The sequence below is a fragment of the Sesamum indicum genome, linkage group LG8, assembly GCF_000512975.1.
Source record: "Sesamum indicum cultivar Zhongzhi No. 13 linkage group LG8, S_indicum_v1.0, whole genome shotgun sequence".
Lineage (NCBI taxonomy): Eukaryota > Viridiplantae > Streptophyta > Magnoliopsida > Lamiales > Pedaliaceae > Sesamum > Sesamum indicum.
This window is the reverse complement of record NC_026152.1, coordinates 7853345-7867214: the sequence shown is the minus strand read 5'-3', so window position 1 is coordinate 7867214 and position 13870 is coordinate 7853345. Positions and strand designations below refer to the sequence as shown.

General features: G+C 37.4%; 5 protein-coding genes across 8 annotated transcripts in view; 1 reads left to right on the top strand and 4 right to left on the bottom strand.

Moving 5' to 3' along the window:
- On the bottom strand, positions 51-1997 carry LOC105167868 (protein trichome birefringence-like 38). Its single transcript, XM_011087711.2, has 5 exons — positions 1715-1997; positions 1431-1602; positions 928-1103; positions 502-660; positions 51-373 (listed from the first exon to the last, which is right to left on the bottom strand). Exons 1-5 carry the CDS (start codon positions 1984-1986, stop codon positions 88-90), a joined length of 1065 nt encoding a protein of 354 aa, XP_011086013.1. The 5' UTR covers positions 1987-1997; the 3' UTR covers positions 51-87.
- LOC105167866 (50S ribosomal protein L34, chloroplastic) lies at positions 3179-4990 on the top strand. 4 transcript variants are annotated; one of them, XM_011087707.2, is made up of 3 exons: positions 3179-3490; positions 3647-3947; positions 4858-4990. In XM_011087707.2, exons 1-2 carry the CDS (start codon positions 3274-3276, stop codon positions 3901-3903), a joined length of 474 nt encoding a protein of 157 aa, XP_011086009.1. In that variant the 5' UTR covers positions 3179-3273; the 3' UTR covers positions 3904-3947; positions 4858-4990. The 4 variants fall into 4 exon arrangements, with proteins under 4 accessions (XP_011086009.1, XP_011086007.1, XP_011086010.1 ...); XM_011087705.2 differs by lacking the exon at positions 4858-4990 and adding an exon at positions 4577-4812; XM_011087708.2 differs by lacking the exon at positions 4858-4990 and adding an exon at positions 4566-4812.
- Positions 5023-6431, bottom strand: LOC105167863 (senescence-specific cysteine protease SAG39-like). The gene is made up of 2 exons (XM_011087702.2): positions 5931-6431; positions 5023-5848 (listed from the first exon to the last, which is right to left on the bottom strand). Exons 1-2 carry the CDS (start codon positions 6364-6366, stop codon positions 5259-5261), a joined length of 1026 nt encoding a protein of 341 aa, XP_011086004.1. The 5' UTR covers positions 6367-6431; the 3' UTR covers positions 5023-5258.
- On the bottom strand, positions 8106-9676 carry LOC105167864 (senescence-specific cysteine protease SAG39-like). The gene is made up of 2 exons (XM_011087703.2): positions 8886-9676; positions 8106-8802 (listed from the first exon to the last, which is right to left on the bottom strand). The coding sequence occupies exons 1-2, from the start codon at positions 9319-9321 to the stop codon at positions 8213-8215; spliced, it is 1026 nt and encodes a 341-aa protein (XP_011086005.1). The 5' UTR covers positions 9322-9676; the 3' UTR covers positions 8106-8212.
- The window catches only part of LOC105167865 (uncharacterized protein YNL011C), a gene marked incomplete in the record, with an annotated part of 10579 nt that continues 7050 nt past the window's right edge, over positions 10342-13870 (bottom strand). The window contains 4 exon segments of the mRNA XM_011087704.2: positions 10342-11264; positions 11854-11946; positions 13145-13270; positions 13496-13543. Of these exon segments, the coding sequence (XP_011086006.1) occupies positions 11166-11264; positions 11854-11946; positions 13145-13270; positions 13496-13543 (366 nt within the window).

The window sequence follows — 13870 nt, the reverse complement described above, 5'->3', positions numbered from 1 at the left end:
TAATCCCGTTCTCAATATATCTCAAAGATCAATAATTCTTTTCTTGAAAACGTTCTGTTATTTCCTCCAACTAAAAATTCCTCCTCTTCAAATAAGTGCTGCATACAAAAGCTGGTTCCATGTATCAGGCAGTCCGGGGAGGCACCAATGGCTGCAGTCCAGACCGCTATGATCTCTACCATACTTGGAAGGGTGAGCGTCTTTCCGTAGCTGTGATAGGGTTGTGACATCAAGTAGACAAACTGGTTTCCTCAATGTACTCAAAACTTTGCTCACAATGACGGCTGCAGCTGGTCTCCTCGTTGGGTATGTGGATCCTTTAATCGGCTCTTGCTCTCCTAGACATGTCGATCTTGAACCCCATTCTTGACCCCTATTATTTCAAATCAATGCTTGTATCATTCATACGGCCACCTAGACTATATATCTGGTGCATTGTTGGATGATTGACATATACAGCAAAAAAATCATCAAGAAACAGAGTGTGTGGGAGATGAATACTTATAGTGAGTGGGAGAAATCCCCTGGAAGAAGACTTTAGTCTTAGAAGGATCAACATTTTGGTCGACCCATCTACCCCAAGTGGTCAAGCCCTTGGAAAATGCCTCCAGACGGTTCATATCTTTGGCTATGGTGGAACCATATTGCACCAAGTCCCAACTGCAATGAAGAGTCAGAAATAATATTAGTATTTAGTAGCAATGGTATAGTAATTTAGAAAAGTTTTGTTTGGATCTGGTTCGACCAAATCAATTGAATCACAGAGCACGTGTCACTTTTTTTTTTTAAATTGTACACCAAATATATGATAAATATATTGTATTTGTCATGTGATTGATTCAGATTTGATCCAACCAAGTCCGGGCGAAAATGTCCCTACTAATTTATATTAGAATGGATTTGATAAAGAATAAATAAAAAACCCACTCTTGAGCTTTTCCGGTGTGTGTCCACCAGTGCCACGTGTTGAATATCAGCATGTCCATTCCTTTCCACGCATTTCCTTGTCGGATGGAGTCCAGTTTTAGGATTCGGCCTCTTGCTTCTTGGACTACATCGACCAAGTAATGCGTGGTATAAAGAAATACAGTCACTCCATAATCCTGTACGTACACCATCTGCTTCTGTTAGAAAAAATCTTTCTTTGTTTGTTTGAAAATTTTATTTCAATATTAATTACATTTTCTTTCCAGCCTATTTGATCGAAATTTGAGGCATCTTTGTTAGAAATTCTTACATGGACATGACTTGATAAAGCTTATACATTTGTTGTGTAATTAATGTACAATTTAAGAAAAATTACAATCAACTACATAAAAAGTATGATATATTTGTTATATATTTGATTTGGTTCGACTAAATTGAATTTTGATAAGAATTTTCCACCAGTGAAAACAGATGGATACCAGTGAACAAAAGGGTAAGCTGACCTGGAAAGTAATGTAAGAAATGGGGTTTCCCCTGACGAAGGAGGTGTTAGCCTTTGGAGCTGCAGCATGTAGCATGCAAACTAATGAATTCCACTGATTTAAACTCAACGAATCACCCACAAACATTATCTTCTTTCCCTTCCATCTCCTTAAAAAGTCCGCACCATCAAACCTATAGCCAAATAGATCATGCATGGACACAAATGATCGAAGTTTATCAAGTTTGTGCAGTCGAATGTAAGTCGTACGTGTGTGTGCGCACGCGCGCGTACTAATCAACGCACCTAGGTAAGGTACAAGAGTCGGGCTTCCAAGTGTAATTGAGGTATAATTTATCAGGACGGCCATACTTTAGGCAGTCGAATTCAGAATTTATAAACGGGCAGCTTGAGGAGTCGTAGAGTGGATGTGAAGAAGAATCATATAACCATTGACCACGAAACAAGTTGCATCCACCTGCTACATCACTCACATTGTCGAATAATTCTGCATTTCCAACTGCACACACAAGGAAGACTATGAAAATGTTTGACAGGGCTTCATACTTAAATCCCATCCCCGTTGTTCAATGCAGAAAACTGGGATGGAGAATAATGTGAGTTGTACGTATTTATACAAGAAACAAGAAGAAAGTAAAAAATGGAGATTTTATGTTAATATTTTGCTAATTTTGACTCGATTTTGTTTTCTAATAATGTACTTAGCATCTTTTGTGAGTAATTGTTCGTATTTTGAATCTGATTTTGGTTTTCCAAATATAAATGGCTGTAATTGGATGCATAAATCTAGTTTGATGAACTCGAATTCATTCAGAAAATTTCTGTAATTTCTCTTTCAATGATCAATAAGATTTTTGCCTTACACACGAGAGGGTTTGCAGTCATGCTTGTTTGTATAATTTGGCTATGATGCTGGATTATTGCCTATTACTTCCTTAATTATGTAGCTACATTACTTTGAAAAAATTTGTTAATTTTTCCAATTGATTCATACTCATAAATTGATGATTTTCTTGAAAAGCTCCTTTCTATTTTCACATGAAAAGCGTCCCACCACAACTATATGCTAGGGTTAATTATACTTAAACCTCTTCTGAAAATATGAAATTAGATTTTCTCTCAAAATTTTAAAATTATACTTGTACCCCCTCAAAATTTCACCATTTACACTTAACCTCTTTTTGTTATAATTTGGATGAAAAATGATGCTGTTAGTACAAAAATTACATAAATTTTAAAATTTACTCATTATTTGACATTCTCATGCAATAAAAAATATAATAATATTAACATCACTCCATATGTATATATTATATTTATTTCTTTATAAATACAAAAATGTATATGAAAATATTAAATAAGGGGCAAAATCGAAAATTTATGTAAAAAAAATTTTTAGTTGACGTCAGCATTTTCCATCCAAACCATAATGAAATGGGCTAGATGTAAACGAAAATTTTTCAAAAGAATTATAAATATAGTTTTAAAATTTCTTTAAGAGAAAGTATAATTTTATATTTTTATAGATCCGTGTCCAAGTGTGATTAACTCTAAATATTCAGGATCAATTCCCTTGAAAAACGCTGATATAAATGACGGACCAAGTCTGAATTTTCAGTCTTAGTTCGGCCCAAATGAAGAACATTCCTCGAAAGCAGCAGCCCAACAAAACATTAGCGCCCAACCCAATCTTTCTTTCTTTTCCGCTGGAATCCCAAATAAGCCCACAAAAATGTGGATGCTCAGTCGTTTCTTCGCATTCTGCAAAGAACAAGATAAGGTTGCAGAGCAAAGACGCCTCAGGAGACATTCAAAACAGTCGACAAAAATAGAGAGCCAAGAAAATGGCGTGCTGTCTGTCAATGGGTACAATGGCGTGTTATAGGGGCAACTATTCGAATGGCCCGTCAGCTTCACTTTCACTTCTCACAGGTTCAAGAACAAGAACCTCTGTTTCGCTCAACGTGAAAACCAGTTCCCCAACCTCCTCTGTGATGCTACTTCACTGTGCTTTTACTTCCTCTTCTTCCCTTTCTTTCACTTCCGGCTCGTCATTTTCAGGTGGTTTATTCTTTCAGTTTATATCTTTTTGTTTTTTACTTGCTTTGTTAGTTTTAATTGAATGCTGGTCTCGGAAGCTGTGGCGTGGATTATCTGGTCTTATATTGATTAGCTGAGCATGATTCATTCAATCATTCTGTTGATTATTCTGTTCAGGATCATCATTGGGTCTGGACTTGAATTCCAGCACTGGGATGGTAGGCAGTAAAAGGCGTGGTTTAGTGGTGAGGGCAAAAAAATATGCTCTTTGTCAAACTAAGAGGAACAGATCAAGGAAGTCGCTTGCTCGAACACACGGCTTCCGTAAGCGTATGAGCACCACTAGAGGAAGAGCAGTCATTAATCGTCGTCGTGCCAAGGGACGATGGACTCTCTGCACTAAATCCAACCCCAACAGTGGGAAACGTGCTTGAGCCTTCCCTATTTTGACTCTCGGTATCAGTTAATGTACCTGAAGGTAATGCAAGAATCCATGATGGACTGCAATGTATTCTTTTTAAGTCTTTTAATGGTAATTCTGTTGAAGAAAACTGTTTCTTGATTCAATCCCAGTATTGCATTCCTTATCTTTCTTTCTATCGATGATGAGTAGGCTTGTTTAAATCTTTGTGTTGCTTGTATGTTGGTGTTATCTTGACAATGTTGATTTTTGATGGTTGCTATTACAATTTCTTCTGTCTTTACTGATGTTCATACGTATTAGCACATAACAGGTCTAGATTTTTAGACCCCTCCAATTAATTGGAGCAGGAGAGAAAATTCTGTAAACTTCGCTGTAATACTTCGCTGAAATTAAAACAGGAAATGTGATGCTGTAATACTCCGCTGACCTCAAATTCCAAGTATGCATAATAAGAGTTTATCAATCAAGTATTTACATGATAGATAGCCCATTTTATTCTTGTCTGTTAATATTACTTACTGAATCAAGAACATGAGGGAATGTGACCCTCAAGTAAGTAATCTGCCATGATAAAAAAATTCTATATACTATGCGCTTCTTCTGTTCTGAAGTTCATGAGAATGAATGATGCTCTTGCTATAGCCTTTCAACTAATTTCTGACACTTAAGAAGAATCTATGCAGTGGGATCGGAACATCCGTAGCTAGGCCACAAATACCTTCTTTGGCATCAATGTTCCTCCGCAATCTTATTCGTTCTCCCCAGTTTCGACTCCAAGAATCTTTGGATAGCCACAACTTATTCTTGTTTCTCAGGAAATTATACATGAATGTTATTTCTAATAGTTTTAGAATATGTACTACCACCATTTTTTGTAGACCTGTGCATTAGTTAATGAATCTGCTTATTCATTGCCAAACATTTGAATTTGCGGTAGACCTAATTTGCTTAAGTTGCTACACAGATATTCAGGTGGAGACTGCTGTGTTCTAGATCTTTGATTTATCCTTTTCCTGAGGCGACCCTTGATGATGTCTCATGTAGAATTCATGTATTACATCTCTTTAATCCTCTTGCAGTGTTATATATTGAAGTGCAGCCAAATAACTACCGTTTCACATAATTTTATGCAAACATCAGTGTTGAGCTGTCGGTGCCACAGATATCAGGGCCTGAAAGTATATAACGGGCTTTTCTATACAACAGCCTCTTTACAAGCAATTCCTGGAACAGGAAAGTAATTTACATATATATATATATATATCCACACACCTAATGCAAGGACAAGTAGACACACTTTACATAGAAACAGTACAATCGTACTAAGGGAGCTCTGTACAGCTTCCATCCGAGGTTTCAACAAGCTTAAGCTGTTGGATAAGAAGCTTGCATGGCAATGCCGCAGAGGCCTTCTGGAGCATCAATATCCCTTTGCATTCTAATATATCCATTCTCTCCCCAGCTAGTTCCCCATGAATTCTTAACCAGCCAATACTTGGTTCCATCACTAGTTTTCCCATAGCCAACTGCGGTGACACCGTGGTCTAGCTCAGTTCCACAGTCTCCTGTGAAAACCCCACTTGAGTAGAACTGGAAGTCGGATCCACTAGCATCAATGGCCACAGATACTGGTTGGTTAGCCACAGCTTTCAGCAATGCAGGCTCACTGTTGGCCGGAACATCCTCGTACCCTGTAATCTTGGCAGCAGAAGATGATTCCTTCTTAGTGTTGCAGGTGCCGTCAACTCCCTCATATGGGTAATTCGATTCAGTTGTGATGCCACCATTACTGATAATGAACTCAAAAGCATTGTCCATAAGACCACCATTGCAGCCCTCATCTTCACTTGTGTCGCAATCAACAAGTTCTTGTTCAGATAACGAAATCAGTTTTCCAGTTGTAAGCTGGTTGATTCCTTCTGTTGCTGCAACAGCTGAAAATGCCCAGCAGCATCCTGTATAGTTGTTTCCGAAAAAGTCAGTGGTCTTTTTCTCCAGAAAAATTGAACTTCATTTAGAATAGCTTAATTCACTTACCACATTGACCCTGGTCCTTTACACCAGTGACAGCTCCTTTCTTTCTCCAGTCCATGCTGGCTGGAACTGCAGTAACATTTGCATACCTAAATGACGAAAACATAGATGATTTCGGGTAAGATCCCATTTTATATCCATTTCGAGATGCCTGAAATTCCTCGTTTGTCAGATCAGCGAATTTGTTTATGGCGAGTGTGTAAGGGCGAGCCCCAGCCTCATTAAATGACTCGATGTACTCCACATTTTCCTTGAATATTCTGAATCTCTTGGACTTCTCAGCGTCGTCTTTGTAGACACGTCCAAATTGTGCCATCCATTGCTCATGTTTCTCAATCATTGCTGCATCAGGCAGTGTGCGGGCTGTGGCCTGAGAACCCCACATTTCCAACACTAGTAATGCAGCAAAAACGAGCTTCCAATTAGGTGTCAAGGCCATTTTCTGATAGCTGAGTGCTCGAAGCAGGGTTTTTTATGTGTTAACTGAACTTTGATACAAAGAACTGCTATGCATCATTTAAGAATGCATGGGGTATTTATAGAGTCAGTGCATTCATTGTGAGAGATTGCCTTATACCTGTATTTCTATTTAGAATCTGGACATAACTAACGTCCATGACTCCCTGGAAAACCCGGCAAGTTATACACCACGGAACAAATTCAGAACTCAGTTTCGTGGACGCTCCGACGTTTCCTCGTACCATTTTGAATGGTGATTAATGCATGCTTAAACGACAAAACTTGAAGCAAGCATAATTTGAGAAGCGCTGTCGGACTTTCTGTGTTTCTTGCAGCAACATCTGGGTTTGCGTACAACATCAAGAACAAATGACGCAAATGCAAGAGATAAACTTTAGTAATTGTCTGAAAAACTTGTCCTTTTTGGAAGTTTTGAGATAAAAGACGCCAAAAGATGGTAGTTTGCCCCAAAAGCTAATTAGACAACTGACTACAACTTTTGTCTTATCCATAAAATAATATTTGCCTAAGAGACTGGAACCCCAAGTTCTTGGAGTTACCGTCCATCAGTAACCTCATTAATCGTTAACGGCATGAATAGCCAGAAACAGTGCACCAAACCAATTAGCGAGAAGCACGCAGTCAATTTCCATTACAGTGCCTGTTTTCTGTGGCATTCCAATGTATATCTATTCTTTTAACATGTTGCATTACTAAGCCTGGAAACTGAGGAATACAGAAGACTATAATATCCTGTATTATTCACCCAAGTAACAATAATTAATGACAACAGGAAATTGGATGCTGTAGGACTCTACTGACCTCATATTCCAAGCATGTTTAAGAGTTCATCCATCAAGTATTCACACCATATAGACTGCCCATTTTTTCTTTTCTCGATAATATTGATTACTAAAGGAAGAACATCACTACTTTCAACTAACTGCTGTGTTTTGTATTCTAGATTTTTTATTTTCTAGTCCCAAATCCACCAGGTTGATATACCATGTGGAGTTTATATATATATATATATATCACATCTTTATCGTCCTTCCTATGTCAATACATTTTGAATTTCACACAAAGGACATCTATCATTTCACATATCTAGATGTCATTAATAAAATGCACGTGTGTTGTGGTTGTTAAACTTGTCTTTTTAATAGTTATACGTACTTTTTAGGTGCATATAATAAATAATTTTTTATATTTTAAATTATATTACAAATAAGAGAAACATATAATCCGTACAATCCATTAATAAAAAGATATAAAGAAATAATTTATCAGTTAATGTAAATTTTGAAAAGTTGAATAAGTTAGTTATTTTATCATAAATGACAATTTTTTACTTCATAAAAAATTGATGTGGCGGTGTCATTAACCTCGGTTTGTGAGTCTGCAATGAATTTTCTTTTTATATATTAGTATAGATTAAATATTATTTCAATTCTTGTGACAAAAAACTATTAAATCGGCAATGATTTAATTTATTCAGACAATATTCAATTACTCACAATTAATAAGATTATTAATTATCATTAACTTCTTGCTTGAGGATTATTATTACCATTTTATCACACAACTTTACATAAATTTGTACTTGCACATGGTATATAGAAATAGACATATAGGTATAGATATAGAACACAGAAACCAGGCACATAAAGTAATTTAACTGGAAAGTTTTGGATAGCGAGGCCATTTTTTTACAAGCAATTCTTGGAACAGGAAAGTAATTTACATATATATCCACACACATCTTCTAAGGACAGGACTATCTTAATAAGGGAGCTCGTACAACTTCATCCAAAGTTTCAACAATTTTAAGCTGATGGATAAGAAGCTTGCATGGCAATGCCACAGAGACCTTCTGCAGCATCAACATCCCTTTGCATTCTAATATATCCATTCTCACCCCAGCTAGTTCCCCATGAATTCTTAACCAGCCAATACTTGGTTCCGTCACTAGTTTTCCCATACCCAACTGCTGTAACGCCATGGTCCAGCTCGGTTCCACACTGTCCAGTGAAAACTCCACTCGTGTAGAACTGGAAATCGGATCCGCTAGCATCAATTGCCACAGATACTGGTTGGTTAGCCACAGCTTTCAGCAACGCAGACTCACTGTTGGCCGGAACATCCTCGTATCCTGTAATCTTGGCAGCATGAGATGATTCCTTCTTAGAGTTGCAGGTGCCATCAACGGCCTCATACGGGTAATTGGATTCAGTCGTTATGCCACCATTACTGATAATGAACTCAAAAGCATTGTCCATGAGACCACCATTGCAGCCCTCATCTTCACTTGTGTCGCAATCCACAAGTTCTTGTTCAGATAACGAAATCAATTTCCCAGTTGTGAGCTGGTTGATTCCTTCCGTGGCTGCAACAGCTGAAAATGCCCAGCAGCATCCTGTATAGTTGTTTCCGAGAAGTCAATCGTCTTTTTCTAAAGAAAAATGAACTTAGATTAGAAGAGCTTAATTCAGTACTTACCACATTGGCCCTGGTCCTTAACACCAGTGACAGCTCCTTTCTGTCTCCAGTCCATGCTGGTTGGAACTGCAGTAACATTTGCATACCTAAATGATGAAACCTTAGATGCCTTCCCGTAAGATCCCATTTTGTATCCATTTCGGGACGCCTGAAATTCCTCGTTTGTCAAATCAGCAAACTTGTTTACCGCAAGCTTGTAAGGGCGAGTCCCTGCTTCATTAAAGGACTGGATGTACTCCACATTTTCCTTGAATATTTTGAATCGCTTGGCCTTCTCAACATCGTCTTTGTAGGCACGTCCATGTTGTGCCATCCATTCCTCATGTCTCTCAATCATTGATGCATCAGGCAGTGAGCGGGCTGTGGCCTGATAAGTCCACATTTCCAGCACTAGTAACACAGCAAAAATAAGCCTCCAATTAGTTGAGAGGGCCATTTTGTGATAGCTGAGTACTAGGCAGGATATTTGATGTGTTAGCTAAACTTTGTTATAAATATGACTGCTGTGCATCATTTTAGGAGGGCCGAGTATTTATAGAGTCTTTTAATGTGTTACTTAATTGTCAGAAATGGCTTGAAACTGCATGCCTTATAGAATGTGGACAGAACTCACGCTCCCTCACTCCCTGGAAAATCCGGCAAGTTATGCGCCTCAGAACAAATTCAGAACTCATTTCGTGGACGCTCCAATGTTTCCTCCTACCTTTTGGGGTGTTGATTAAAACATGCTTAAACGACAATGGTTGAATTGAAAACCGTTGTTGGATTTACCTTCTGTCTCTTGCAGCCACAACATGCCTCTGATATGTCTGTAAATGATGCCGAGTGAAATGACAAATGCAAGAGCTAGCTTCAGAGGTCACATTTACTTCGGCTGATTAGTCATACTATCACCCTTAATCAACCTTTATTTTCTGTTTACTTACTTCTTGCGCCGACCCGTTATTGTGTCGTCCAACCTAATACAAATCGTTATTGCACTGCCTTGATATGAATCAAGAATTGGGGGCCTGTATTAATTTGTCACCATGATCCACCATATGATAATAAAAATTGAGGTTCCAAAATTGTCCTTATTCTTTTATGCAATTTTTCAATTTTGTCCTTTTCATTTATTGTCTCACCAAATTTCAGACATGATGGTGACATATTTGACTTTTGGCCAAAGGTAAAAATGTTTTTTTAATGTTTATCACTTGGATAATACCTTAAAAGACATGACATACAATAATAAGTACATTATTCATATTTGTAGTAAAACGCAGTAAACATTTGACAAACCAATCAATCAGTTCGTTATCAAAATTTTAATCACAACTTAATACATCACACACTAATCATATCAACCCAAAATAAAGGTGGCCGATTATAAGTACAATAAAATAATTGTCCATTTAGGAATTTTTTGTAAAAGACGCCAAAAGGTTATAAGAAGACAGTTTGCCCGGAAAGCTAAGCAGGTTATCACTTTCTGAGAAACAACTAATGCCTAAAGCTTTGTCCTTTCCATAAAATGACATTTCTCTGAGAGACTGGAAATCCCAAGTTCCTGAGTTATTTTCCATGAAATACCTTGTTAAATAAAGGCATGAATAGCCAGAAACAGGATACCTTATCAATCAGTGAGAGGTACACAGCTTTTCAATCGTCTTTTCATGGCATTTTAACGTATGCGTTCGTTTAATATGTTGAATTACTAAGCCTGGAAAAGGAGCAATGTAGGAAAGGACATACAATCCTGCGTAATTGCTGCACTAGCAACATGCCTCAAATTTCAACTCAAGATGGCAAAAAATTCTGTCAATCATCCGCAAAGGGCAAATGATTTAATCATATCAACTTACGAGACAAGATGAAAAACCCAACAAGCAACCTGCAGAGTGCAGACGTGGATCTGATCAAATGTTGAATGAATGCGTATACAATGTTGTACACCTTAGTTATACAATTGGGTGAATCATCTTGCCAACACTTGGCACATCCAAGAAATTAGGTCCAGGCAATACCCCATTATATCTTCACTTCAGTGTAGCATATCAGGCCATCTCCTAGGCATTGCTTTCAGGACTATATGAATTTTCCTATTGAAATCCTGATTAAAACTCATAACTGAATGCATCAGGCGACTGGAAATATGTGAGACAGCAATTGGACCTTAAAACTCACCTCCTAATTAGAGAAGCAAAGATGCAAAAGGTAAAAATTATACTTTGCATATATCAGCTATCTGAAAAGCAACAATGACTCTGAAAGAAGGTCGAAGTCTGGCAACAATATTCCTCATGCATTCCCCTTTAACAGATTGGCCAGAGATTGTATCAATGATTTTGGATCAAAAAGTATGCCTGCTGTTGAATCTTGTAATGAGTCAACAGTTACCTACAAAATTTGAGTGAATTCAATTAATCAAACCAGTGGAGGGGTTATCAATCACATCTTTTGGCACAAAAGTGCAAATAAGCTGAAGCGTAGAAACTAGTGTGTTTCATGTTTTCTATTAGTGATTTTTCACAGAACATAACCATGAAGTAATTCCATTTTAAAGCTTGAACCTGAAATCTACATCATGAGGCGACTTAGCTGCTATTATATACCTCTCGGAAACAGCACGTGGTAAAATCAACAAAATTGCATCAATAATATTTATCTTCCTTTTATTTTTTTCTTTCCCTTACAGAAACAATTTTCAGAACCATCTTTAACTAGAACAAAAGTGATATCTAACAATTCCTAAAACACATTCATCATGAGAGACAAAAAACAAAAGGAGCAACAAAAATAAAGAAGTCCATCTCAAGACATTTCTAACAAAATTCATTGTAGATAAATAAATTTAGGACATAATAGCCTTCCAATCAAAATGAGGAACTTGTAGGTTGCATAATTTTCACAAAGGAGCTTTCAATCGATATGAGGCTTCAAAGACTTATCAACACCTATTTGTACAATGTATAGAACACATGCATACCACATCAAAGATCCCTTGGGCAGCCAGTGAATCAATATCCAGAGGAATCTGACCATCTTTGGGGACAAAGATTGTGTTAATGTATTGACTTGGCTGCACAAATAAATGAGAACATTTAAGGTTAACATTTTTGTCCATCCGAAAAATGAAAGGACATCAGTTCATGTAGTTAGATAAGACTAGATATAATGTTCATGTATCTGCTATAAGACTAGATATAATCAGTTTAAGCATCAGTTCACGTATCTGCTATAAGACTAGATATAATGATCTCTATAAGTCTTTTGCTAAGATTAATGCATTATCCCAAGTAAATTCACCTTGGTACCGAAAAGAATGTCCTAAGATACATCAGAGAAACAGCAGACTTTGGTTGAATTACTTGAAGAATGAGAGTGGCAAAATGGTGGCTATTTGGACAGCTACTGGGCAGGTAGTGTTGATGACTCTAACAAGCACTTTTGGTTCTGTGTTTTTCTCTTGGAAGTGGGGTTTCTCACAGAACTCCAGGAAACAAGGGGTTTTAGAACAATATTCAGCAGAATCTGGGCATGTTTCAGCAGCTGAAGCAACAAACCAAGCTATTTTCTATATACAGAAGCCTAATTGGGGGCCTTTCATGCTTGTCTCCTAAAAGACTAGACATAATGTTTTCTGTAAGTCTTCTGTTAAGATTCGTGCATGCGCCCAAGTAAAATCCACCTTGGAGCTGCAAGGAATGTGCTGAGATGCATAAGAGAACTCTGGACTCTGTATGGATTAGTTGAACAATGAAAGTGGCGAGATGGTTGGCTATTTGGACAACGACAGGGCAGGTAGGGGTTGATGACTTGATGTTTCTACAATTTCTTTCTGTTATTTTTCCTTTTTCTTTTTAAATTTTGGAAGTGGGGTTTTCTCAGCAGAAGCTGGATATATTTCAGAAGTGAAGCAACAAACCAAGCTGTTTGGTTAAGAAAATTTATTAATGCATTTGGAGCTACGCCAAAAGGAGGCTATCTGATATGGATGGAACAAGTCTGCTATAGCTAGTTCCAAGAATCTTGTCCAGCATGGCAGGACCAAGCACATCAACGTGAAGTACCATGCCATTAGAGAAGCTGAGAAGAAACTTTGAATAAAGTTGGTGACTGCAGTTTCCAGCTCCAGTTTGCAGACACCATGGCAAAGGCTCTTCCAAAAGTCAAATTTGAATTCTTAAGATCAAAAGTTGGAGTTTCTAAGAAGATCAAGGAGGAATGTTAAGCAACGATCATTCTTCTACAAAGTTCATGATAAACTGAATACTTACACGATTCTGAAGACAGTTATGAGGATCTCCATACGTTCGGTTCAAAGCATCTGTAATAGCCGTCACAAAGCAAGAAGCTGTAAAGCTACTAGTTTCTCTATCATGTGTACCATTCAAGAGAAGTACCTGAAAGAAAAATATTCAAAGTGCTCAATCTACACTGTGGATCATACTGTATGAGAAAGTGAGAGTACCAGCTAAAACCTATAACTAAAACCTATTGCCTATTGCGATTCAAGAAGTATGGTTCAAGACATCATGTTTATGAAAGAGAAAGTTAATGGATGTATGACCAAGATATTACAAGCTATGTTATATGTTCAGAATGTTACAACTCCATTTAATTATTACCTTGGGGCATGATCGTGAAGAAACAATTTCCCCAATTCCAAGTAAAACCTGAAAATGAAGCACACACAATAAGGAAGCCAATCCAAGAAATAAGTTTCCAAACAAAGGGTCTTCCAGCAGCTTCCAGTCTGAGAAACACCAAAATAGATATTTCACAGGGAAAAGTAATCACTTTATATTTCGTATTGGAACAGAAGATTGCTGTTGTATCATGATACATAAGCAAGAAAGGCCAAGTTTGTACTAAGAGCTAATAGCAACAGCATAGTAGTAAGCATAGGTGCAAAAACTACGTAAGACAAAAAAAGGAAATACATTTCATTTGGTTCAAAATATTACCAGAGAGGGGCAAATGGAGGTAAATAGTGAACCCAT

Excerpts from the sequence above, each read along its gene's own strand:
- LOC105167868 (XM_011087711.2), bottom strand. The coding sequence starts at position 1,986 with ATGGGATTTAAGTATGAAGCCCTGTCAAACATTTTCATAGTCTTCCTT. Across the intron at positions 1,603-1,714 it reads GACTCTTGTACCTTACCTAG|GTTTGATGGTGCGGACTTTT; the intron begins GTGCGTTGATTA and ends ATTTGGCTATAG. Across the intron at positions 374-501 it reads ATTTCTCCCACTCACTATAA|GGGTCAAGAATGGGGTTCAA; the intron begins GTATTCATCTCC and ends TTGAAATAATAG.
- LOC105167866 (XM_011087707.2), top strand. The coding sequence starts at position 3,274 with ATGGCGTGCTGTCTGTCAATGGGTACAATGGCGTGTTATAGGGGCAAC. Across the intron at positions 3,491-3,646 it reads TTCCGGCTCGTCATTTTCAG|GATCATCATTGGGTCTGGAC; the intron begins GTGGTTTATTCT and ends TATTCTGTTCAG.
- LOC105167863 (XM_011087702.2), bottom strand. The coding sequence starts at position 6,366 with ATGGCCTTGACACCTAATTGGAAGCTCGTTTTTGCTGCATTACTAGTG. Across the intron at positions 5,849-5,930 it reads AAAGGACCAGGGTCAATGTG|GATGCTGCTGGGCATTTTCA; the intron begins GTAAGTGAATTA and ends ACAACTATACAG.
- LOC105167864 (XM_011087703.2), bottom strand. The coding sequence starts at position 9,321 with ATGGCCCTCTCAACTAATTGGAGGCTTATTTTTGCTGTGTTACTAGTG. Across the intron at positions 8,803-8,885 it reads TAAGGACCAGGGCCAATGTG|GATGCTGCTGGGCATTTTCA; the intron begins GTAAGTACTGAA and ends ACAACTATACAG.